The sequence below is a fragment of the Suncus etruscus genome, chromosome 15, assembly GCF_024139225.1.
Source record: "Suncus etruscus isolate mSunEtr1 chromosome 15, mSunEtr1.pri.cur, whole genome shotgun sequence".
In the NCBI taxonomy this organism is placed as follows: Eukaryota; Metazoa; Chordata; class Mammalia; order Eulipotyphla; family Soricidae; genus Suncus; species Suncus etruscus.
Window position 1 is genome coordinate 42,588,826 of NC_064862.1, and position 24,098 is coordinate 42,612,923.

At 41.1% G+C, this 24,098-nt stretch overlaps 1 protein-coding gene across 1 annotated transcript in view; it reads right to left on the reverse strand.

Annotated features, from left to right (window-relative positions):
* SLC35F3 (solute carrier family 35 member F3) overlaps positions 1–23,035 on the reverse strand; it is a 143,528-nt gene extending 120,493 nt beyond the window's left edge. The window contains exons 1-2 of the mRNA XM_049789003.1: positions 22,663–23,035; positions 9,773–10,097 (exon numbers count right to left, since the gene is read on the reverse strand). Coding sequence (XP_049644960.1) covers positions 9,773–10,097; positions 22,663–22,738 — 401 coding nt within the window. The 5' untranslated portion in view covers positions 22,739–23,035. The remainder of the gene's footprint in view (positions 1–9,772; positions 10,098–22,662) is intronic.
* Between the last annotated feature and the right edge of the window lie 1,063 nt (positions 23,036–24,098).

Sequence of the window (24,098 nt, forward strand, 5' to 3'; positions counted from 1 at the left end):
ACCATGCACATCACCTTATCTCCTTTTAGCACCCAATTCTTGTCTAGAACTATCATTGTCACAGTGGTCTGTTATCTGCCCCTACTGCACTCCCTTGCTATTTGTGGCACATTTTCTTTCTTTCTTTCTTTCTTTTTTTCTTTTTTTTTTGGGGGGGGCCACACCCGGCGGTGCTCAGGAGTTTCTCCTGGCTGTTTGCTCAGAAATAGCTCCTGGCAGGCACGGGGGACCATATGGGACATTGGGATTCGAACCAACCACCTTAGGTCCTGGATCGGCTGCTTGCAAGGCAAACGCCGCTGTGCTATCTCTCCGGGCCCTTGTGGCACATTTTATACCATGGACTGGTCCTATTGGCCCTTGTTTCTATTGCCTCTGGATATTATTAACACCTATTTTTTATATCCCATAAATGAGTGTAAACATTATATGTCTATATCTCTATTATATCACACTCTCTCTCTCTGGCTTATTTTGCTCAGCATAATACTCTCCATATTTATCCACAAATAAGTAGATTTCATGATTTTATTTTTCCTAACAGTTGTGTAATTTTCCATTGTATAGATACACCACCATTTCTTTAGCCACTCATTTGTTCTTGGTACTTGGGCTGTTTTCAAATTCTGACTATAGTAAATAGTGCTGTGAACAACATAGGAATGCAGAGGGCTTTTCTGCATAATGTTTTGGGGTTCTAGGATTTATTCCTAGGTATTACTGGATCATATGGGAACTCAACTTTTAGTTATTTGAAGAATATCCATATTATTTTCCAAAAAAACCTGGATGAATCAACATTCCCATCAGCAGCAAATGAGAGTCTGTTCCCCCCATCCCCATCTGCACCAACACTGGTTGTTCTTGTTCTTTGTGATTGTGTGCCAGTATCTAGTGTAAAATGATATCTGATTATTGTTTTGATTTGCTGATGATTAGTAATGTGGAGCATTTGCCTTTTGGCCATCTGTATTTCTTCTTTGAGGAAATGTCTGTTAATTTATTCGTCCCATTGTTTACTGGGCTAGATATATTTTTCTTGCTAAGCTCTACTATTGCCTTGTATTTTTTAGATATTAACCCCTTCTCTGATGGTTATTTCATGAATAGTTTTTCCCATTCTGTGGGCAGTCTTTGTATCCTAGTCATCATTTCCTTTGAGCTGCAGAAGCTTCTTAGTTTAATGTTAATCCCATTTGTATATCTTTGCTTCTATTTGCTTGACCATTGAAAGCATCCTTGAAGATGCATTTAATTTCAATGTCATAGAGTATTCTAGGTTTTCCTCTATGTACCTTATGGTTTCAGGTACGATATCAAAGTCTTTAATCCATTTTTTATTTGGCTTTGTGCATGAAATTAAAGAGAAGTCTGAGTTCACTTTTTGGCATGTAATTGACCAATTATCCCAACACCACTTGTTGAGGGTTTTTTCCTGCACTAGTTCATATTTCTTGACCTCTTTTCAAAGATTAATTCATCATAGACCTAAGGATTTGTCTGAAGATATTCAATTCTATTCCACTGACCTGAGAGTCTGTCATTATTCCAATAGCATGCTATTTTAATGATTACTTATTTATAGTACAGTTTGAAGATGGGAAAAGTGATGCCTCCCATCTTCTTCTCAAGTATTGCTTTAGGTCTTCAAAGAGTTTATTATACCATATGAATATCAGGAGTGTTCTATTTATTTGAAAAATAATGGGCCCGGAGAGATAGCACAGCGGTGTTTGCCTTGCAAGCAGCCGATCCAGGACCAAAGGTGGTTGGTTCGAATCCCGGTGTCCCATATGGTCCCCCGTGCCTGCCAGGGGCTATTTCTGAGCAGACAGCCAGGAGTAACCCCTGAGCACTGCCGGGTGTGACCCAAAAAAACCAAAAAAAAAAAAAAAAAAAAAAAAAAAGAAAAATAATGATTGTCCTTATAGGAATTTCATTAAATCTAGACCATGCTTTAGTAGTGTTGCCATTTTAATCATTTTTATCCTCTCAAATCCTTGAGGTTGGCATGTTCTTCTATTCCTTGTGTCTTCTTTTATTTCTAGAGACAAGGTTTTGTAGTTTTATTTGCATAGGACTTTAAAAATAATTTTTATCTAGAAGCATTTTATAGGGCCTTTAGGTTATTATAAATATAGTCATGTCATCTGCAAACAATGAGAGTTTGAAATTCTTCCCTTCCTATCTTCTTTTCTATTTCCTATCATTCACTCTGGATATTTTTTCCCTAATTGTGATTACAAATACTTCCAGTATTATATTGAAAAAAAGTGATGAGATTAGGCAACTTTGTCTTGTGTGAAAATTTAAAGCAAAGTATTGTAGTTTTTCCCCACTGAGCATACTGTTTGCTGTGAGCTGGCTTTAACTATATTGAGGGAAGATCCTTTGCTGTAAATGGCTTTGATTATATTGAGGAAAGTTCCTTCAATACCCATCTTGTTGAGTATTTTATTTTTATCATGAATGGGTATTCATGTTATGATATTCAACTGTCAAATGCTTTTTCTGCATCTATTGCATAGATCATCTGGTATTTATTTTTGTTGTTATGGTATATTATATTTATTCACTTTTATATATTTAAGTATCCTTGCCTCTCTGAATAAAATCCAATTAATTTTTTCATTTTGCCTACCAAGTTCTCAGTCCTATTACATTTTTTGAAGTTTTCTCATTTCTACTTTCATATCTTCTGAAGTTTTTTTTCTTGGGGGGGGTCACACCCGGCAGCGCTCAGGGGTTACTCCTGGCTCTGTGCTCAGAAATTGCTCCTGGTAGGCATGGGGGACCATATGGAATACTGGGATTCAAATCACCATCCTTTTGCATGCAAGGCAAACACCTTACCTCCATGCTCTCTCTCCGGCCCCTCTTCTGAAGTTTTTAATTGTGGTTCGTTAGGTTCATTCTATGCTTCTTTGAGTTCTTAGTACAATCTTCCATATTTCCTCTCTAAAGTCCTTATCAGAGACTTTATATAGGTGGTTGGTACTAATTGGGTCTTCAGAACTATCATCTTTATTCTCTCAGCATGGTGGTTTTCTGTATTGTATCCTATTATGACCTTTGCAATATCGTGGGTTTTTTTCCTTAACCTGTTTTTACTGGACTCAATGACTAGAAGAAATGCAGAGTTATGGAGCGGAGATGCTCTTCTCTTAGCTTCAGGAGAATTGTTTGGAGTTCCTCTCCCACAAAATGATAAAATATTTCCAGGAGTTGTTTTCCCCATAAGTTATCAAGTCTTAATCTTAGGAAGATCTATGCCAAATATAACATAACCTAGGTGAAATGTTTGAGTATCAAAAAGCCTCTTTGCTCTGTGACTCAATTAGAAATTAAATAATTCAAAAATATGTTGTGTGCAATAAATATTAGCTCAGGCAATGCTAATTGAGAACTTCTAGCAGAATAAAAACTTTTCTTTATCAAGGAACATCATCACCCTAAGAAACCCAAATAATAACATGGCAGTATGTTTTTCTTTCTACTATCCCAATAGAAACTGAAATCCTTATCTGAATATTTATGAGGAAAAACTCAGTCATCTATGATTGTCTTCTCACTATCAGAACTATGACCTTTAGAGAGAAGATACTGTGGTTTGTGTTTAAGGTCTCACATTTGGACTCAACAAAGTCAAGTAGCAAACCTTTGGATCATGTACAGTTTGGGTCTTCATATACATCCTCACATATAATTTTGCTAATGTCAAAAAGAAGATCTACATCAGAGTTATCAGAATCAAGAGGGGAAATTCCAGCTGCAACCCTCAGAAATGGTTCTTTTACCCCTGAATTCCACTCTGCCTAGGTATTGCTTCTATGATCATGCCTCTGAGGAAAGTATATTAACCCATTATATTTTTGAGCCACATTTCTGGAGAATTCTGAGACTGCAAAGAATAAAGGCTCTTTGAGGATTCTCAAATTCAATTCATCCATTCATCCATTACAAAGTTTCTTTCTTATTTTTGATCTACACAACTGATCATTATTTTAAGGGAATCAAAAGTAGAAAGGCTATACTCCTTGGATTGTTGCTGTGCTAACAGCTTGAACAGAATTCTATGATCCTGCAAAAGGCCAAGCAAATTTAAGTACCCTTGCCTTAGCATCTAAAGGTACCTTCACCTCTTAATTATTTAAAGGGCAGAAATTTAAGACTTGTAATTTAGGATCTGATTAGACTATCCATGAATCCTTATTGAATGGAGGTATTCTTATAGGAAATATATCAACAAGTGAGCAAGTAAAAGATCTAAGCTAACCTAGGTTTTGGGTCTCAATAGAGCAGGGGTCTCAAACTCAATTTACCTGGGGGCCGCAGGAGGCAAAGTCAGGGTGAGGCAGAGCCGCATAAGGGATTTCGCTTACCAAATATTCGCAATAAAAAAAATCGCATTAGTAAGAAAAAGAATCGCGGGGCCGGCGAGGTGGTGCTAGAGGTAAGGTGTCTGCCTTGCAAGCACTAGCCAAGGAAAGATCGCGACCACGGTTCGAACCCCCGGCTTCCCATATGGTCCCCCCAAGCCAGGGGCAATTTCTGAGCGCTTAGCCAGGAGTAACCCCTGAGCATCAAATGGGTGTGGCCAAACAAAACAAAACAAAAAAAAAAAACCAAAAAAACAAAAAAAAAAAGAAAAGAAAAAAGAAAAAGAAAAAGAATCGCGGCCCGGAGAGATAGCACAGTGGCGTTTGCCTTGCAAGCAGCTGATCCAGGACCAAAGGTGGTTGGTTCGAATCCCAGTGTCCCATATGGTCCCCCGTGCCTGCCAGGAGCTATTTCTGAGCAGACAGCCAGGAGTAACCCCTGAGCACCGCAGGGTGTGGCCCAAAAACCAAAAAAAAAAAAAAAAAAAAAAAAAGAATTGCAAAAAATTGCATTAAACACTTGCATACCCCGAAGGGAACTGCTTGGGGTATGCGAATGTTTAATGCAATCTTTTTCTTACTAATGCATTTTTTATTGCGATTATTCGGTAAGCGAATAACCGCGAATACTGCGATATTTGAAGGCCAGCCAGGTGCCACAAAATGTTGTACGGAGGGCTGCAAACGGCCTGCAGGTCGCGAGTTTGAGACCCCTGGAATAGGGTGAAGAGTTCCTGAGTAACCAAGGGCCTTTCAGACATTATGGTTCCCAGCATCTCACCAATGCTTTCATACTTAGTATGTATATGATGCTGAGTATTATGAAGATAGATAGTATAAGGCTAAGATGATAGGTAGAAAAGTTATTTTCTCATTCTATAAAATCTATCAGGGTTCTAGATATGAACTATCATTCTAAGTTCTAGGGATACAGTGATGGCCAAAGCATATTTATCTCCTACTTTGTTGAGCTTATCATTTAATGAAGAAACAAATTTTGTCCTCCTAGAAGACTTTTTTGTTTATTTGTTTGTTTTCAAAGCGCTCTCATCATAGAGAGACATATTGAGCCTGATATTCCCTGTTGCTTCCATCAAGGAAGGTAAAAAGATCAACTTGTTCCAAACAGAGCTGACAGCACTGAAAGGCAGGGATGGGAACATTGGTAGGCATTGCTAATTAAGGCTGTTTTGAGATGTTGTAATATTCACATTGGGCCTGTAAAATATATGCAAAAGTATGTCAATATGCTCAGCTGGTCACTTCTTTGGTGTAGGACAGGGGATAAAATAATAAATAGCTTCTTTTTTAATATATTTTTATTTAAGTAACATGATCATAGTTGGGTTACAGTCATAACCAGAACACCCCCCTTCACCAGTGTAACATTACCCCCTTCCCCCTTCCCATCACCTACCTGTATTCGAGACAGGCATTCTACTATAGTTATTTGTTTTTAAGTTCAGTTAGTTGTATTTTTTTTCCTTAAAGGATAAGAGTAAAAAAATATAGTAAAGGTGTGGTAGTGGCAATCGCCATTGTTTGCATAGGTCCAGAAAAATGGAAAAATGGAAAAAAATTCTTGACCTGATTATAAAAAGGCCTCACCCCAGAAGTTTATTGGCAAAAGACCGACTCTGGGTTCCAGGCATACCAGCCCATCCAACTCCAGTCATTCTCAAGTGAAACTTTTTGACACTTTAGCTATTGTTGGTATCAGATTCTTATATTTAAAGACTCTGGATTTTGTGCATTTCTTTCATCGATGTCAGGCTAATGTGGAGCATCCTCTAGTTTCAGCATACCATTAAATGCGGAGCAATCTGCCCTGCATGCAGACTGTTGCTGAGTCGTCTGGGTGTTGGGAGCACTCTTTGGAGTAAGTCAATGCCAAAGCAGTGGTAGGTCTTCCCTGGTAGAGGCTTGGATCCTGGTAATGTTATAGACAATTGTGGTTGATTCTATAGATGGCATCTATTGTTCAGGTGTGTGTGGGTGAAGCCCATTCTTCTGAGGCCTAAGCCAAATCATTATGTCAATATTCAGGGTAAAAGGCCTAATTACATTACCAAATATGTGTTCCCATCTCTATTAGATAAGAACTTGTTTGCATATGTATTATTTTCCTATTTTAATGTGCCTATGCAAAAGAGAAGCAATGCCACAAGATATTGTTGTTGCATCTGGGGACTGATGAATAAAGTCCAACATTCCCCGTAACTTGGTTCAAACATGAAATCTATACAGAGATACTCTACTACCAGTATTGCTTATAAAACAGATCTCAAAGGGGGAAAATCAAACAATCAAATAACAAATCCAGTGGGCAAAATTGTCACTATATGAGGATGTTCGAAAAGAGTTATATATGTTAAGGGAATACATCTGAGATATACAAAGGAGATACACGTGTCCCTTTTGTGTTTTAGAAATAGTCAAGAGGGAGGGGGTATTTCCGAGACACCACTTTGGTCTGTGATGTGGACAAGCGAAGAGAACATGAGTCAAGTCCTCCCCTTGTTGCCTGCTGAAGCTTCCGACTCCCCGAGAGAGGCGTTTGCTTCCTAATTGCTGAAAGTTCACCAGTCCCCTCCCAGCCCCTTGCAGGAGCAAGGAAGCCTGGGGTCTCTTTTAAATTGCACCTCACCAGAACCCACTTGCTGGGACCCCAAGCAGGTGTCCAGAAATAACCCTGGGGAAGGGGAGAAAGGAGAGAGAAAGCTGTGGGGGGCAGCCGAGGCTGCATCTTCACCTTATCTTGGCCAAAAAGCCTACAGCATGAAACCTTGCCGTGACGCGTTGCCTGCTGAAGCTTCAGACTCCACCCAAAAAATTACTGTGAAAGATATGTAATCCACCTTGGCCAAAACAAAAATCATTAGTACAGAAAAATGGTTAAATGTGGGGTAACAAGAGATGGGAGTGAGGGAGTAAAGGAATAAAACGAGCTCCTGGACAGCATTCAGATAATGACAAGCAATGAAACACAATGATATCCATATATTTGTCATAATGTTCCCCCTGCGTGGTTTCACAATGCACAGGTTTAATAAGGAAACTTCCCTAGTAAGTCCTATTGCCAGAACCTATTGTGATGCTATTCCTCCTGACTCCCAGGAAGGAAGGAGATCCTTCCCAAGCTAGAAGGCCGCAAGGTCAGAGCCCCCTCCCCCAGACCCTCCCTTTGGAGCCGGGAGGGAAATGGGGAAAGCCTAGGAAAACCAATAAACTCCTCCAAGGCACCCACCTCGCTGGCTTGCCCAGCCATGTGGCCAGGAAAAGCCCTGGAGCACCAGAGGAAGGAGGTAGAGGGGTGCTGGGGTGAATAAATAGCTTCTTTATCCCTGTCTTCAAGAAGTTCAGAGTCTGAGAAGATGTTCAGTAGCTCTTTAGATTGATTAACCCCCACAGACTGTATATTGCTCCACTCTGTTTATTTTTTCTGTAGTTCTATTTTTAATCCTTTTAATTAATAAATTTGGAATAATCATAAGATATAGACATAAATATAATTTTATAAACAACATACAGTTGTTCATGATTGAGTTTTAGTCATTCAATATTCCAACCAATCTCACACCACAGAAATTGTCACACATTAAAAAAATAAAACAAAGCAAAAACCAAAACAAACAAAAAAAGAACAACCAGTGCTAGCATAGATGCAGGAAGAAAGGGATGCTCATTCACTGCTGGTATGAATGTTGACTTCTTTAGCCTTTTTGGAAAGCAAAGTGGACATTCCTCAAAAAACTAGAAAATGAGTTTCCATATGCCCTGGCAATACTTCTCCTGAGAATATATCCTAGAGCCCAAAAGCACAATGCAGAAAAGCCATCTGTACTCCTATATTCATTGCAGCATTATTCACAATAGCCAGAATCTGGAAACAACTCAAGTGCTTGAGAATATATGAGATTATGTTACACATATACAATGGAATACTATACAACTGTTTAGGAAAAATAAAGTCTAGCTCTAGGATGCCTTGTGCAGCAAGTGGGATTACAAGTTGTTTTCTCTATGGCATCACTCCTGCATATAACCAGGGAGGCTATGCTCATTTTTAAGCCAACTTCTGTAATTCAAGTAAGCCAAAGAACTGGGTTGAGTTACAACCTTCCTTCAGATGAATGTATTCCTTATGAAAAAACTGGCACATAATCTCACATTTAGAATAGTATGCTGCTATCTCTCAGAATAGGCTAGCAAGCTTAAAGAAAGATCAGTTCCTTGTTAGATATTAACAAGGATTAGATATCCACTTAGGGATACTTAACTATTAAATACACCAGTTAGTAAATATTGCTTTTCTGTGACTAAAAGAAGGTGGGTTTTTTTTCTTGCTTTGAGGACAATCTTGGGTCTTATCAAAAGTTTTGTAAACCATCCCTCCACACCATTCTTTGCTCAGAGGAGTATTAATTGCTTCAAGGCATTTTCTTGCTGATTCTTGAGTTACTAGTTTAAGCTAACATCGATACGTTCCAGAGCTGGATCCAGGCCTGGGGCAATATATAGGTTTGTACATGCCTTGTTTCCCCAATTTCCTCCAACTTTTTTTCACTAAGTATTATGTAGCTGGTCTTCTAAATAAAGCTGGTCTTATAAGTCAGCACTATTTCTGAAGAAAAGAACTCTGCAGTAGAATTGAGACAAACTAGTCCTTAAAGGAGTCTGTCAAAATTTTCTTTGTATCACCATAAAAATCGGAGTACTTAGAAACCCAGCTATTTTCATGTCCTGTGATGGAACTTAGACTCTGATCAGAATTTCTCTCTGGAAATCTAAAAGATAGTAGGTAACTGGACTTCAATAAAAATATTTATGAAAGTGCATGTTTGAAGAATAGTATGCAAGAAGAAAGCCCTGAACAGTTTTGCTAGTTTTCTACTTTGGGGACTGTTCCTGTGTTTACAGGTTTTAGGACCTACTTGGGAACCTTTGAGAACCTTCATCCCTCAGTGTTTTCTGAGCTAATTTGATTTGGGTCAGCAGCCGTCTTTCCTATAGTGCTCCATTTGGGCAACTATGAGATATCTAGTGATTGACCTAGAAGAGAATCCAGGGTGGATACTGACCACTGGAGTCCTACTGAAACCTGGGGGAGCTCAATTCTATAATTTTCACATCCCTTTTTGAAAGGAACTTTCTCTGAGAAAATTGAGAAATCAATGGTTGGGATTGACAAGGGAATGGGTAACCAAGACTTTAAAGTGAACTCCTCTAGGCAGGACAGAAAGCTATAGATAGCAATCATGGCAGAGAGGTAGGGAGAGGTAATAGCTATAGCCTTCTTACAGTTGGACATCTCATTTCTATAAAGTAGATTCTAGGGCTGAAGAGCCAGATTTAGACTGGGGAGCAGGGTCAAAGCTTGGGGAGGAGCTTACCTGTATCTCTGCTTCACAGATTGCTTCTCTGCCGACTTGCAGATATGCCCCACGTAGTACAGCGGGAAAAACAAAAAGTTCCAGTTAGTGGCGAACCAAGTCAGGGTGAAAGGAGCATCGAATTTCTTGAAAGTCAGCTTGGCGAGCTGCGTGGAGCCGGCCCAGGATGAACACACGCATAATACCACTGCCACTCCCCAGACGACCTTCTTTAGCTGCTCCTGCGAGCATCTCCAGCAGTGGGGACTCGGTCTCCCTCCAGACTCCCCTCCAGCTGGCCCCTGGGCTTCTGCAGGGCTCTGGGATTCCCGGGGGCGCTCCTCCCCTAAAGGAAAGGAAGGATGTGATTAGCCAGAGCTTCTATATTTCAGCCTCCCTGACATCCCTCCAACCAGCAGACATCCAACCTCAAAGGGACGATCATAACAACCACCCTGGGAAGGTGATGCAGAGTAAGGAGTGGGGAGATGGAGGAAGTTTCCTGAAGAACAACACACCAAAACACACCGAATTAAATAGGAATGTATTACCAAGTTTTCTTTTCTCCCAAGTCTTAGATCTTCAAAACATGGACTAATGCTCTTTTACTGTTGTTGGAAGTGCAGATTCAGGGACCTCAGTGCTGCCCCATATGTTCTCGAGCTATCCTTTCACACTAGCACCACATTCTGCACATAGGGCAGTGGGAAGGGGGGAGACAGTGAGGAGACAGGGGAGATACTCATTGGTCAGCTCACAGTCTACCTGGACAGAGTTTACCTACCCCATTTCTTAAAGAATACTAAGATTCTCTTATTTTGCATGCAGAGCAGAACTGGACTTAATTTTTTCTTCATTTGCTTCATCTGGCTTCCTGCTGATGGCCTGCTTTGTACCACTTTGGAGTGTCTGAGGCCTTTCACAGGACCAGCTGCCAGAGATTGTGGTTTTAAGGAATGCTTCATTATAGAGGCCCATGACTTCTGGAAACCGGGCTGCAGCCCAAAATTGTGGCTCTGCATCAGTGCCTTTCCCACGAACCATGGGAACGTGGAAGAGGTGTTATTTTCCACTGTTTGACACATGCATAATCATGAATGAAAACCAGTCAACTGGAATTTCACACAGCTGTAATTTGGATAAGGTATAACCACAAACAAATCCAACTTTCTAAGAGACACATTTGCCTATATTGGTTCATTTTGAACTTAGCATCTGAGTACTTCTGTGCCTCTATGCAGCTATCTTCATCATATTTTGGGGTCACACTATATGTAATTTATTTTTTTTTTTTTTTTTTTTTTTTTTTTTTTTTTTGGAGAGCACACCCAGTGGCATTCAGAGATAACTCTTAGTGGTATTTGGCGGGCCTAATGCTATATTGGAGGATCAAACTAAGTCCAGTCATGTGCAAGACACACACACACCCTTTCCAATGCACCATATCTTATCCTACAATGTGATTTATATACCTTATTTTATTTAAACTTAATTCAAATAACTTTAATAACAAGCAAGATGTTATATATTTTTCTTTCTGAAACACGTTTTTGAATAACATTTTATTGACTTACCACAATTTTATAGCTTGACTGGTGGGTGCAGTGAGGCATATTCACATAAATTCTAGTGCTATCACTCTATTACATTAACCCACTTCTACTTTTTTCTCCAAACCCATTCCCCTCTGGGAACCACTGTAGTGTATGAGCCATTTTTGTTAGAATTTTACATCATGAATATTGAATCCATTCTGGTTCAAGGTAGTTATATATTAAGAAAGCAAGTAGTAAAGCACACTATAGATGGTGTTGAGTAAGGTAAACAAAGCCGGATACAAGGGCCTTGGAGATAAAACTAACTCCTTCTTATTTTTTCATGTTATTCTAGTTGAAAAACATTGAAAAACAAATGATTAACCACCTTCTAGATTTCAACAAATTATATAACATTGCCTTCAAAATAGATTTTGTTTTGTAATGAAAAGGAGATTCCTCAGTTATGCTCAGGAGGTCTGGGGCCCCACTAGGATTTTTAGTCAACTGGATAGTCAGTTTAGCACAAGAGCCTGAAGAGATGATGTTGCTTTGGCTCTACAGTGCTTGGGATACCTGGTCCACCCAGAGGTACTTAGATCTCCAGAGTAGTACTCAGAAATGCTCAGAGGACCATCAGATGCCAAGAATTAAATCCAGATCCAGATATAGTCCAACACATGCTAGGTTGCTTCCCTAACCACTGTACTACCTACATACCCCAGAAGATGGATTCATTCTTATTTTGGTACTAGGGCATAATATCAGGGGCTATTTTGATGATATTTAGTGAATGGCCACATTTCTAGATCAAAAAGAGTGTTTTTTATCTGCAATCGAATTAAAAAAGTATCCCAATACTAGACTGTGAGTGACTAGGCAAACTGTTGAGAGCTGTGGAAATTTCTCAATTATCAGGATTGTCAGAGATGCATACTCAAAAGATTTATGGAGATAAAAATGTTTTCACAGTACTAATTTCCATTTAAGATGAACTCTAAGGGGCCCCAGAGATAGTTTAGGGATAAGGTTGGCCTTCTATATGGGCAACCTTAGCACCATATAGAATCACCTGAGCACCACCAGGAGTGATCTATAAGCACAGATCCATGAGTAAAACATGAGCACAAGTGAGTGTCTCCTCCAAAACAGGCAATAAATAATCAAAAGAATAGAGTCTGAGACTTATGAGATAGGAGTCACATCCAGTGGTGCTGTGGAAGAGGGCAAAAAATTTGCTGTACAAGGGATCCAATTGAAATGGTAGAGCCCTACCAAGTGTGAGGCCTTTTTTTTTTTTTTTTTTGAGTCTAGGATCTTAAATTAGCATGAACCTAAATTACATTTACATTTACTTTGTTTTGTTTTGGGGCTATACCTGGTGATGCTCAGCTATTGCTCCTAGCTTTACACTCAAGAATCACTTCTGGAAAGACTCAGAGAACCATATGGGATGCCTGGGATTGAATATGAATTAGTCTGTTAAAAGCATATCTCCATTACTCCAGTCCCATGAATTTACATTTTAATTATGACAATAAAGTTAAAAAAGTTAGAGAATTTAATAATGACATGAATTTAATAATGACATATAGCAATTAATTTTTAAAATTTCTATATCTTATAATAATTGTGTTAAAGTGCTTCTACAGTTTATAGACCCACGATTGCCAACCTATGGCACGCATGCCAGCGGTGGCATGAGAAGGCCTTGCAGCTGGCACGTTGGAAGGTCTGCAATTAAGATATGTGGCACGTGCTGCATAGTTTTTAGATACTAAAATCTTGTTATTAAGGTTTAATTGACATTCTGGCACTTTTGAGGAAATTCTTTGGTTTTGTGTGGCAGTTTGGGCACTCGGGCTCAAAAAGGTTAGCTATCACTGTTATAGACTGTAGGAGATGTTTTGAGTTGGTTATCTCTGATCATTTAACCAAGAGACTTAGAATTGTAATTTTTTGTTTGTTAGTTTTTTGGACCACACCCCACAGTGCTCAGGGGTGTCTCCTGGCTCTGAGTACAAGGGTCATCCTTGATCATGCTAGGGGGTATGGGATGCCAGGGATTGAACCTGAGTCAGCCATGTGCAAGGCAAACACCCTACTTGCTATGCTATCACTCCAGCTCCAGGGATTATATTTTTTTTTTGTTTTGTTTTGTGGCCACATCTGGTGGTGGTCAGGAGTTACTCCTGGTTCTGCACTCATAAATCACTCCAGTCAGTGTTTGGAGAACTGTATGGGATTCCAGGAATGGAACTTAACAATTTATACTATTATTAGTGTATAGAGATATCATTGTTGATACATTGCATGCGTGTAACAAAAACATGAGAATGGGGAAATGCAGCACACAATCATTACAGAACTGATATTAAATTGCATTTAATTAAGCATTCATTTAACCAATTGTATAAAAATATGGACTTTAAACGTTTTTAAGTTGAAGTCACTTTGTAAGCTACTGTGAGGTTTATGAAGTTAATCAGCTAGGAAATTTCAGGGCTGGCTCTTCTTCCTATGCCAAAAACTTTGTGTGGCCAGTAGATAAATATAATATTTTACTGTTTTTTAGGAACTTAAAGCCATTTTCTAATTTCTGTTTTATATGAATTAACAAAATAAGAGACTTCTGAGTATACCACACATTCTACAGAGAGCATGATTAGTGTGGGCTGTGATAACAATGAAAAGAGAGAAGGCTTGGCCTGGGCCTTGAAAAACAGAATAATTGAATTAAATAGAGGTTTGAACTTCAGCATCAGGAATAGATGATGTCGCTAGGGTTCTCCTCTGCTACCTTGCTCCATTGTGAAGCCCAAATTGTAACCGTTGTCAAACCAAAATCACTTTCACCGAGGTTGGGTAAAGGGTCTGGAAAGACTCAAATGTTACTTCCACTTTAATATGTAGCTTGCAGCTATATTTATTTTCTACTTTAAAGACAGTAATTAAATCTTATTTTAATTTCTTCTCTCTGAACTTTTAATATATATTGAATAGTTTTTGGAAAATGACCAGAAAATTGTGTGCAATGAGAAGGGCAGGATCTCTTAAAAAACATCCTCAAATATTTAAATTCAAAAAACTTTTCCTTCCTTTCTAAATTGCAAGTCAAACTATTTCTGTTTGATGTCCCTCCTTGGACTTGCATTTATTTCTTTCAGTTATAGTAAGATCAGTAGAAAAGGAGTGTCTGGGAACATAATCATTACTATAAGAGTAGCAATACCACAACACCTTTTTTTTTGCTATAGAAGCTGGGATAGGAAATAGCATAAGGTTAACTTTAACTTTATACTTTAGTCAACAGTTCTGGAAGCAATGCAAAGGAGATTACACACTCTGGCCCAATGGTTATGCAGCCTGACAGATGCTCTAATTGTGGAGTTAGCTAAGGGTAAATGCTATGTCACCTCTAAGCGCTCTGTTTATACCACTTAATTCATTAAGAAGTACTGAGGGACAGGAAGGTTCTCCCCAATCTAATACAGGAGTTGCTTTCACTAAACATTTCAGAGAAGGAATATCCATTCTATTTACACATACAACTCTTTTGGGGTGGAGGGGGTGGGTTTACACCTAGTGGTGCTCAGGATATATTTCTAGCTCATACATCACTGCTGGAAGATCAATACCAAGGATTGAACCTGTGTTAGTACAGTGAGTAAGACACTTGCTTTGCACATGATTATCTTTTGGCTTCTGTGGGGTAAATATTCTCATATACAATTCAGGAGCAGTGGCATGGTGGGACATATTGTACCTGTGTGTCACTTCTACCTTGAACTCTGTCCTGTCAGGCAATTTAAACAAAGTATATATCACACCTACCAGCTGCAAAATTGAATTCTATGTTTGTCTCCTTTTAGTAATTTATAAAACATTGCACTTTAGTCAAGCAGCAATATCTAGGAGACAATATCTGTTCAGAAAGAAACTCTATATCATCATGGGTGTTGAGCAAGCCTCATCTCAAGAGCTGAATAGTGTTTTCTTTTTTTTTTCTGTAGAAAATGATACACTGGGTGCATTGCCTGTTTACATAGTGAAAATCATCCTGCAATGAAAAGCAAGAATAGGAAACACATTCACCCTTCCATTTTTTAATGTCCAAACTTCTAAGAGAGCATAAATGTTCCTATTTTGAAGTTTCCAGAGAATAAGTGGGCGGGCCCTGTTTTAATCTTTGGAAAGTATTTAAACTTATTTGCAGCTGGATTATCTAAGAAAGTAATTAAGGTTGGAAGGTCACAAAAGTGAGATCCTATCTAAATCAGGGGTCTCAAACTCAATTTACCTGGGGGCCGCAGGAGGCAAAGTCGGGGTGATCCTTGAATGCAAAGTCAGTAGTAAGCCTTGAACATTGGGGGGTGTGACCCAAACAACTAAAACAAAACAAAACAAGAAAAGATTTCTCTAGGACAAGGCCACAAATGTTGTTCGGAGGGCCGCAAACGGCCCGCGGGATGCGAGTTTGAGACCCCTGATTTAGAAAAAGCAAGAGAATAAGCTCTGCCTCATACCTGTGCATTTGTGGAGAAAGGCCATGTGAAGACACAGATCAAAGTGTTAGCATATCTGGCTTGTAGAAGGCTACTCCATCATCTCTTGTTCCTGCTGAAGCCACCTAGCCTGTGGGATTTGTTTAAAGTCCCTTGAACCAACTAACCCAAAAGTGTTACACTGAAGTACAAAAGGCTTGTATTGTCTCGAATTTCCCTCACAGTAGGTAGTGAGAAGTTTAGGATGACATTTCTTGGAAGAGGCTATCAAAAGAAACAACTAGCTGCACTGTAATACTAGATTAAAATTTTAGAGTGTATCTTATTTTATGATTTCCAACCAGTTGCTTAAACCTTTGTTAATAAAGTAATTCCCAAAAGCAATAAAGAAAAAATCATGGCAAGTAATGCTTCTTTTTATTTGGGATGGTGGTAGAGGAGAGTCTTTCTTTAGATTTCCCTAAGGCTTATTCTATAAGCCTAGATCCAATCCACCACTAGACAATACTGTCTCATTAAATACATTTATGCTGACACCCAGATACCACAAACTTGTATATGCAGGGTTTCAGAGGACCCCAGAACACCGAATAAGTCGATGAAAGCTGAAAGTGCTGGAGATGAGGGAAATGTGTGGATCTCTACTTTGAAAGGAGAGCAGTGACTGTTCCAATCCAAGGCTGAAAATATTTAAGCTGCAAGAGATCAATTTTAATCCAATGCCCTGCTAGTCATGGCCTGTGCAGTCTCCTGGAATCGCCTGTTTCATGGCTGGCACATGGTACATTCATGCACACAGTAGGCATTCATTACTTGCAGATCAGGCAAGATGTTAGTGCTGATTAGAAGCACACAAACACTGATCTTCCATATTTTTCTTTGTCAAAAGATTCCCTCCACTTTTCCAGGGACTGGAGCTGGGACTCACAGGGGGACCTGGCCAGCGATACAGAATGTTGGCAGGGCCAGACTTATGATGAAACCTCACCTAGGGAGAGGCAGAAGGGTGAAGTTTTGGCTCTTATACAATTTATCTGGAAATAAATCAAGCATTATTTTCTAAACAATGCTGCCATTTCTTAGCAGATATGTGTGGCTAATCAGTCATGCAGGACTGAACTGGCTCAGTCAAAATGGGGTTGGCCTTGGGGCATTAAATGCAGTCTCTGTCTGAGAATGACATGGTCTCACTAATTTTAGGCAGTGAGGCTTTTCTATTTTATATCAAAGGGCAAGGAAGAGTCAACTTACAGAAGACAGGCCACCAGTAGGTTAACCTTAGAAGTTACACAGCTTTTCTTGGAGGACTTTCTGCACCTCACTTTCAACTCAACCAATCTGGGGGTCCTGGGTCAAGTCCCCAGCAGTTCCCCACTGCTGAAGATTTATGGAGGAAATTCTACTCATGGAATTATTCTTGTATCCGCCTGCTAAATTCCAGCCCTGTAAGGACAAGTATCTGCGGACTCATACAGTCCCTAATTCTCTATCCTAGTTCACATTTCCTCAGAGCTTTCACTAGTAAAGTGTTTTTTTAATCAGTAAACCAACTCTGTTAATGAAATGCTACTTAATAGACTCACCTACTATTTCTACTGCTGAAGAGCCTATGGAAGATCTAATGCTTTTCAGAAAAGAGAAGTCCAGCTTCAAGATATGAAGCAACCTGTCTGATATATTGTGGGGGAGTAGATAATGAAACCTGAACATCCAGCTCCAACCCATACTCTTTCCTGTATCACATCCCAAATTACACCTTGTCTTAACCAGTGGAAATTTATCACTTGCCAAAAAGACTTTTAAGAATTCTATCTCTTCACAGTTCTCTCAATAAGCTATTCTGAACCCAGTCCCAAACTTGCAAGCCTTCAATCCTCATCCATCATTTACCAAATGATTCTACTTCATTCTTTATCAAAGTCACCAAAACAGTTCCTCGGTTTCCATCCCCTGCATCTCAGATTTTCCATTCTGGCATCATCAATTCCCCTTGTTCTAACCACCCTTTTCACTTTTCTCACCCTTTTTATGGCCATGGCTGCATCAATTATGCTTTCTAAAGCAACCTCAAGCATATTCTGGAATCAGCCTCCTCCTTCTGGGCTAGTAGGGAAGTCATCATCTATAAATTAAACAGCAACAGCACAGCAGCATTCCTCACCAAATAGTATAACCAAGTATCCTGCAATTGCCTTTCTTAAGCACCAGAACATCACCCATTCCTTGTGATCTGAGTTGTAAACAAGTGTTCACTTTAAATTGTTTCTGTACCCCCCTTTTACCTATATTTGCTATCATTTTACATCCTATTTAGACTCATTCTTCCTCCCATATCCCAGGGATCAGAGCAGGATCCCTGCTCTGAAGGTTTTATTAAACACCCAAACATAGAATATCTAATCTAAATGGTCTCATAGGCATGTCCCCTCCCATTGTTGGTAATACCACTAATGGTTCTGTCTTCCAGTACTCAGGCCTACACTTCTATTCCGGCCCTGCTTGTGCTCTGTCCTGTCACAGTGTGTGGGGTTAGTAGTTTGTTGTCTCAAGGAAACAGGATAGAGGACTACTCTTTAGAAGCTAATTCCCCAGTACCGTTTCCTTGTTTGTCGGTGGGATAATGCTAGGACCACTGCACAATGATGCCTAAGGACATTTCAGGTCAACAATGAAACAAATCTTATTACTATTACCATGAGTACCCAATCTAGTGACTACAATCAGTTCTCAACATGGCTCCACATCTCTGGTCACTTTCAAGGTCACAGAAAATGTGTAGAAAACATTGCTGCAGAGTATGTATACACACGTAAGTATTCGTTCTCCTTTAAAAATCTCAGAGCAGGTCCCAGAGAGATAGCACAGCTTGCCTTGCAAGCAGCTGATCCAGGACCAAAGGTGGTTGGTTCGAATCCCGGTGTCCCATATGGTCCCCCGTGCCTGCCAGGAGCTATTTCTGAGCAGACAGCCAGGAGTAACCCCTGAGCACCGCCGGGTGTGGCCCCCCAAAAAACAAACAAACAAAAAATCTCAGAGCAACTGACTCATGGAACCATTTTAAAAAATTCTCTCCCAATTACTTCATTACAAATATTTGAGGTTGGTGAAATGGATTTCATGATCCACTGAACACTGACTACACAAAACTGTCTTATTTTCTTAGATGATCTTTCTCTTCTTCCCATGTGGGTGGTCAGCCATAGTGAAGGAAAGATCATCTAACTATTAAGCTCCAGCTTCCATTAGATCATCTGCAGGGTTCATGGACCCCTTTTTCTAACCCTGCACCTTTGTAGAGTTGCCTCTGCCTGTCTTGTTCCTTTGCTGCCCTAGGTAGAAAGAAAGAGGATTTTGTCTGTTAGGTGACTTAATTGTGCTCCCAGTAAGATGAAAATTGATGAGTGTATTGTGGCTTGGATGTGTCTTTAGAATCCTTATTTCCAAATGTAGCAGGAAAGAATTCAGTAAGTGTCAATTTAGCAAGAGGAGTTTTGGGGGCAAAAGAGCTGAGCTGTGACCATGTTTATCCTGCAGTGAGTGTATCCTCTGTTGAAATAGCATTAATTTCAAGCTCCTGTTCATAGAATTTTTAACAAGTTTATTTCAACATATTTAATGTTGTTTGTATATATTTAAGACTCATTGTACAAAAATTCTGAAGGATAAAGGATTATATGTTGGATCAAAGGTTCTATTTTCATCTTAATATCTGAATCATTTCAATGTATCATTTATGGCAATTGTAATTTAAGGAATTACTTTTCAGGGCTTTATTTCTACTGAGGTTAACTTGCCATACATGTATTCTCCAGTTGTGACTATAGCTATTTTACTAAATATTTGAGAGGGTGGTACTGATTAATATTCAAAGTTTAGTGGGGGAAATCAAACCTTGAGTTCTCTCCATTGACCCAGATGCACTCTCCTCATGTGTCCTGGCTAAGGCTGTGCAAACACATTCTCTCCATGTGAAACAGCATCATTTTTCATGCCCAAGTGCTCATGTCAGCTTCAGGGGCTCTGCCTCTTTCTCCTTCTGCCAGATCCTTTCTCCCCCTTCTCCCTCAGGAATTCCTCTTTCCAGGAAGACCTCTTCTCCAGGAAGGCCTCCACAGACTACTGAATCAATAGAGTTCCTACAAAACCTTGTTCTTTGGTAAAGGTGGTAGCTCTGATACTATTCTAGCAGGAAAGAGACATATAGACAAAGAGTTTACTTAGAATGAAGGTAGCATTAATTACTTTAGCATTCCCAGGGTCCTGTTAAATAGATAAAGATACAGTAGGACTGGAAGAAGTATTTATTGAGTAAATAAAGTCATCTTTTTCATCGTCCTTAGTCTGAGTTCAAGCAAACGCTAAATGTTCTATTTTGGTTTTATATGTACCACATGCTGATGCCTTGTTGCCTCCTGTTGGAAGACATACACCACAAGCTAATAAATACTTCTTGCTGGCTATGTTCCCTTCCTCCAGCCTGTCTGCCCCCCCCACAGTGTGGGGGCCACCTTGTCCTGTGAATTCAAAAGCAAAACAAAATTATTCAACATTTCTAAAACTAGCATATAAGCTAAAATGGTTTCAAAAGATAGATTGAGACAAATTGAACACTCCCAAGGGCAAAGAATATAGGAAGAGGGAGAAAGCTACTTCTAAATTTGCCTAGGCAAAGCAAGGACAAGGCTTCTAGACTAGTTTCTTTGCTGAAAAAACACATGATTCTCAATTGTCTTCTGTAAGATATGCCTCTCTAGTATTCCTGGAACTCTACACGTGTGGGTCAGTATCTACAAGTAACTGCACTTTCAGAGAAGCAAGGTTTGCTGACGGTGCAAACAGCCTGTCTGGAGGCTTGCCAGACATTAAGTCTCTCCTGTGTGCCACATATTGTCCCCAACCTGTCTTCCTCAGCAGGGCTTGTATAAATCATCAGAGTTGTGCTGTGCTTTCCCCAACTGAAAGTAGGAATAACCTCCTTCATGGACTGACCAAGTCTAGTTCTACAGGGAAAGAACAAACATCTTGAATCCCAACTTATCTGATTCTGTTTAATTCTGTGCAAGTGTGAGCAGGAGTCATCTAGCATTTGTCTCAATAGAGCTGGAGAAGGAGAAGGGAATCCTTATTTTTACTCCATAGGGATAAACTTTCAGCCTGCTTGGGTCAAGGGCATGTTAAATGGAGCACATCTGAGGTCACAACTCCCAGTCTGAAAGTCTTTACCAGCCACATCCCACCCATCTGAAGTGCAGTCCTGGACTGATGTGTCTATGCTAGCTAGGGATAACCACCGGAGATACACTGCTGTGGGAGACAGAGCCAACCTCTGACCTCAAGGTCCACTCTAGTGGACTATGTACTTCCACTTGACAAGACACTTCTTCCAGCTTCTCGAGTTTGCATATACATTTGATCAAAGAGTCTGAGAAGGCAAGCATTCCTGAGCATATAGACTAGGTTAGCATAGAGACCATACCCAGTAAACTCTTTCACAAGACTAGCCTAGAATTTGGAAGGGGAACACACACAGACACAGACACACAGACACACACAGCCTAACCTATAAAGTGTTGAGAAATGAGCAAACAATTGCAGGTTTGCAATTGTACTAACACAATTTGTACTAACACAATGATATTCTGAAGAGTATGAGTTTGAAATCAGACAGCTCTTAGATTCTAGTCCTGCTTCAGCACCTCCAAGATGCAGGTCTCTGGCAAGTTCATCTACCTTTCATGCTGGCCTCACAGTTTTTAGTTGTAGGATGAGGACAGTGGTTAGCTCATTCTCAAAGGCCTCTTAGTGGTCATTCTGGAGTGAGAGCAGGGGCACCCAACTGTCTAGCTAGCCTGTTTGACTGCTTCTCCTTTAACTCTCTTCTTTTCACAGGATCCTTTGAAGCAGCACACTGTGGTGGTCCTGGCTCCACACTGAAGTCCAGGTCCAAGGCAGAAACTAGGTTCTTCCTTATACTCCAGGATACCCCTCATCTCATACTGGGCTGAATCAGTGCAGGTTAAGTGGGAGCCTGAAATGCAAGGGCACTATCTCCCTTGCCCTGCTGGCTGCAGGTCCCTTTCTAGTCCTCCCTTGGTCAATTTGGCCAGCTCTAGTGTGACTTAGTCATCCCACCTCTGCTTCCTGGAAGGAGGAGTTAAGGCCTGAGCTGGTCTCTTTGCACCCCACCCCCACATTAGAAAGGCTCCTGTTTACTCTAGTCATGACAGCAGTGTCTATGGTACAGCTCTCAAAAGACATCTGCAGACTCTTCCCCTGGTCTTTGCTTCTGTTCCCAGGGAGGAAAAGAAGATGTTGACAGCTTCGTGACTTTCTACCTGCCAGCCCTGGGAATCTCTGGGCAGGCACTTCCTTGGTGGGCTAGGGAGGGATCTCAGCCCACTGCAGCCCACTGCTGCCACCCACTGAACAACACCTTTGACTAGCATGGAATGATGGGGGGGGGGATTCTTGGTCAGGCTGGGGACTGCTTTGAACCCCGGAGATTCAAGTGAGTGGAGGGCACTGAATTGTGTCTGGGCAATGCTCTCCTCTGTCTGCTTCTGGCTGGAAGAACTGAGGTTCTGCTGTCCAGAGCCAGATCTGATTGGGGCCAAATAGGAAGGAGCCAGCCCCATCTTTCAGCAGCCTCCGCAGACCCCGAGGCTGCTCAGAGTAGCCTGCAAGCTGCCCAGCTTGCCACCCCTACGGGCAGCCTGGTGCTGCACTGCAGGCAAAGCTTCTGGGGGTGCAGAGTAGCACCCACGATCAGGCAGCCCCCGAGGCGAGGCAGTCTGAGGTCAAAGAGTCAGCCCCCGCAGAGGGGCCAGGACCCCGCATCAGTCTCCCCTTCCTGCCCCCCGTCAGCCTTTACCTTCCACTTTGGTGAGGGTAAGGACTGGACTGTTGCAGGCGCTGAGCGGGGCCACCCGGGCCGAGTGCTTCTTCATGGTGAGCCGTCAGCCTGCAGGAGCGCCAAGGCTAATAATCACCTACATCCTGGGGCCGGCAGGAGCGCGCCTCTCGGTCCGGTGGCCTGCTCCGAGGAGGAGCTCAAGGGGCCCGCGGCTCCGGGCCTGTCTCCCCCCGGCTGCCCGCGGTGCTCCGGTCCCCGCGCCGGCTCACTGCAGCGGCCGCCCCTCGGTACACATCTTCCCTGGCCGCGCAGCTACTCCGCACGCGAGCGCACAGCCTCCCGCTCCGAGGTTGCTGCAAACTCCAACGTCATGTACAAGTGCGCACCCCACTCCAACCCCACCAGCTCACCTGCCCCGCCCCCCCATCTCACCCCCCCCCCCGCCCTGGGATGCCCAGCCCCGCAGCCTCCTCAATAGTCTGGTCCTGGCAGCTGGTTCCAACTTTGGCAGCAAATAAGCCACCATGTGACCCAGCCAAGCACCTTGAAGGGGGAGACTTGGAAACTTCTAACACTGACTTCAAACACTGAGTCTCAAAAGGGCTTTGGACTTGGGATGGTGAGTTTACTTTTCTCTGTGCCTAGTCCCTGAAAAAGTCCTCAAAAAGGCAATCTCCCAAATGCTCTCTCTTATTCACTTCTTTCAAAGAATCTATGTTTTGACCTGCCTGGTAGATAAGCTCTTTTTTAATCTTGGGAAGAAGATGCAAAGTCCACAGAAGCAAAGTAGCTACAAGAAATCAATCTCCGGGAGTTTTTAATTCTGTCCCAGTAACCCAGTCTGCAAATGGTCAAATTCCCAGGGAAGCAGAAAGCTTCATTTCTGGCCAGCTCTGAGGTTCTTGCTGCAGCAAACCTGACATTTGCTACAAGCATCAATCTTATTATTCTCAAGTAGATATAATGGGAAGCTACTGGCCATTCATGACTTAGTGGCCAATAATGTGTTAAATAAACAGTGATGCCTATTGCATCATTAGTACTGGCCTGGGAAATCCCTGAATTACTAAAGTCCCAGGGGGCACTTATCCTACACTACTGCATCAGCAATGGAATTCTGCCATTATCCCTGTATATAAGATGAATGGGATTTATGCAGTCTCATAACTACAAGGACTTTATGGGCATCCCATTCACATATGCCCAACTTTCAGCTTCAATTCCAGCTTCCACTGGAAAATGAAAACTCTAAGGTGATTCAAGGAGAATTTTGTTATCATTAAATCCTGACTCCAAATCTCCAGCCCTATCTGATTTCCTCTCTCAAAGTTGATACTTTTTCAAAATAATGTCCCTTTTATCTATAATAATAACTCGGAATTGTAACGGCTGAGTGTGACCCTTGAGCAAAAATTTCCCAGAATTTAGTACCTACCACCTATGTATGCAACCTG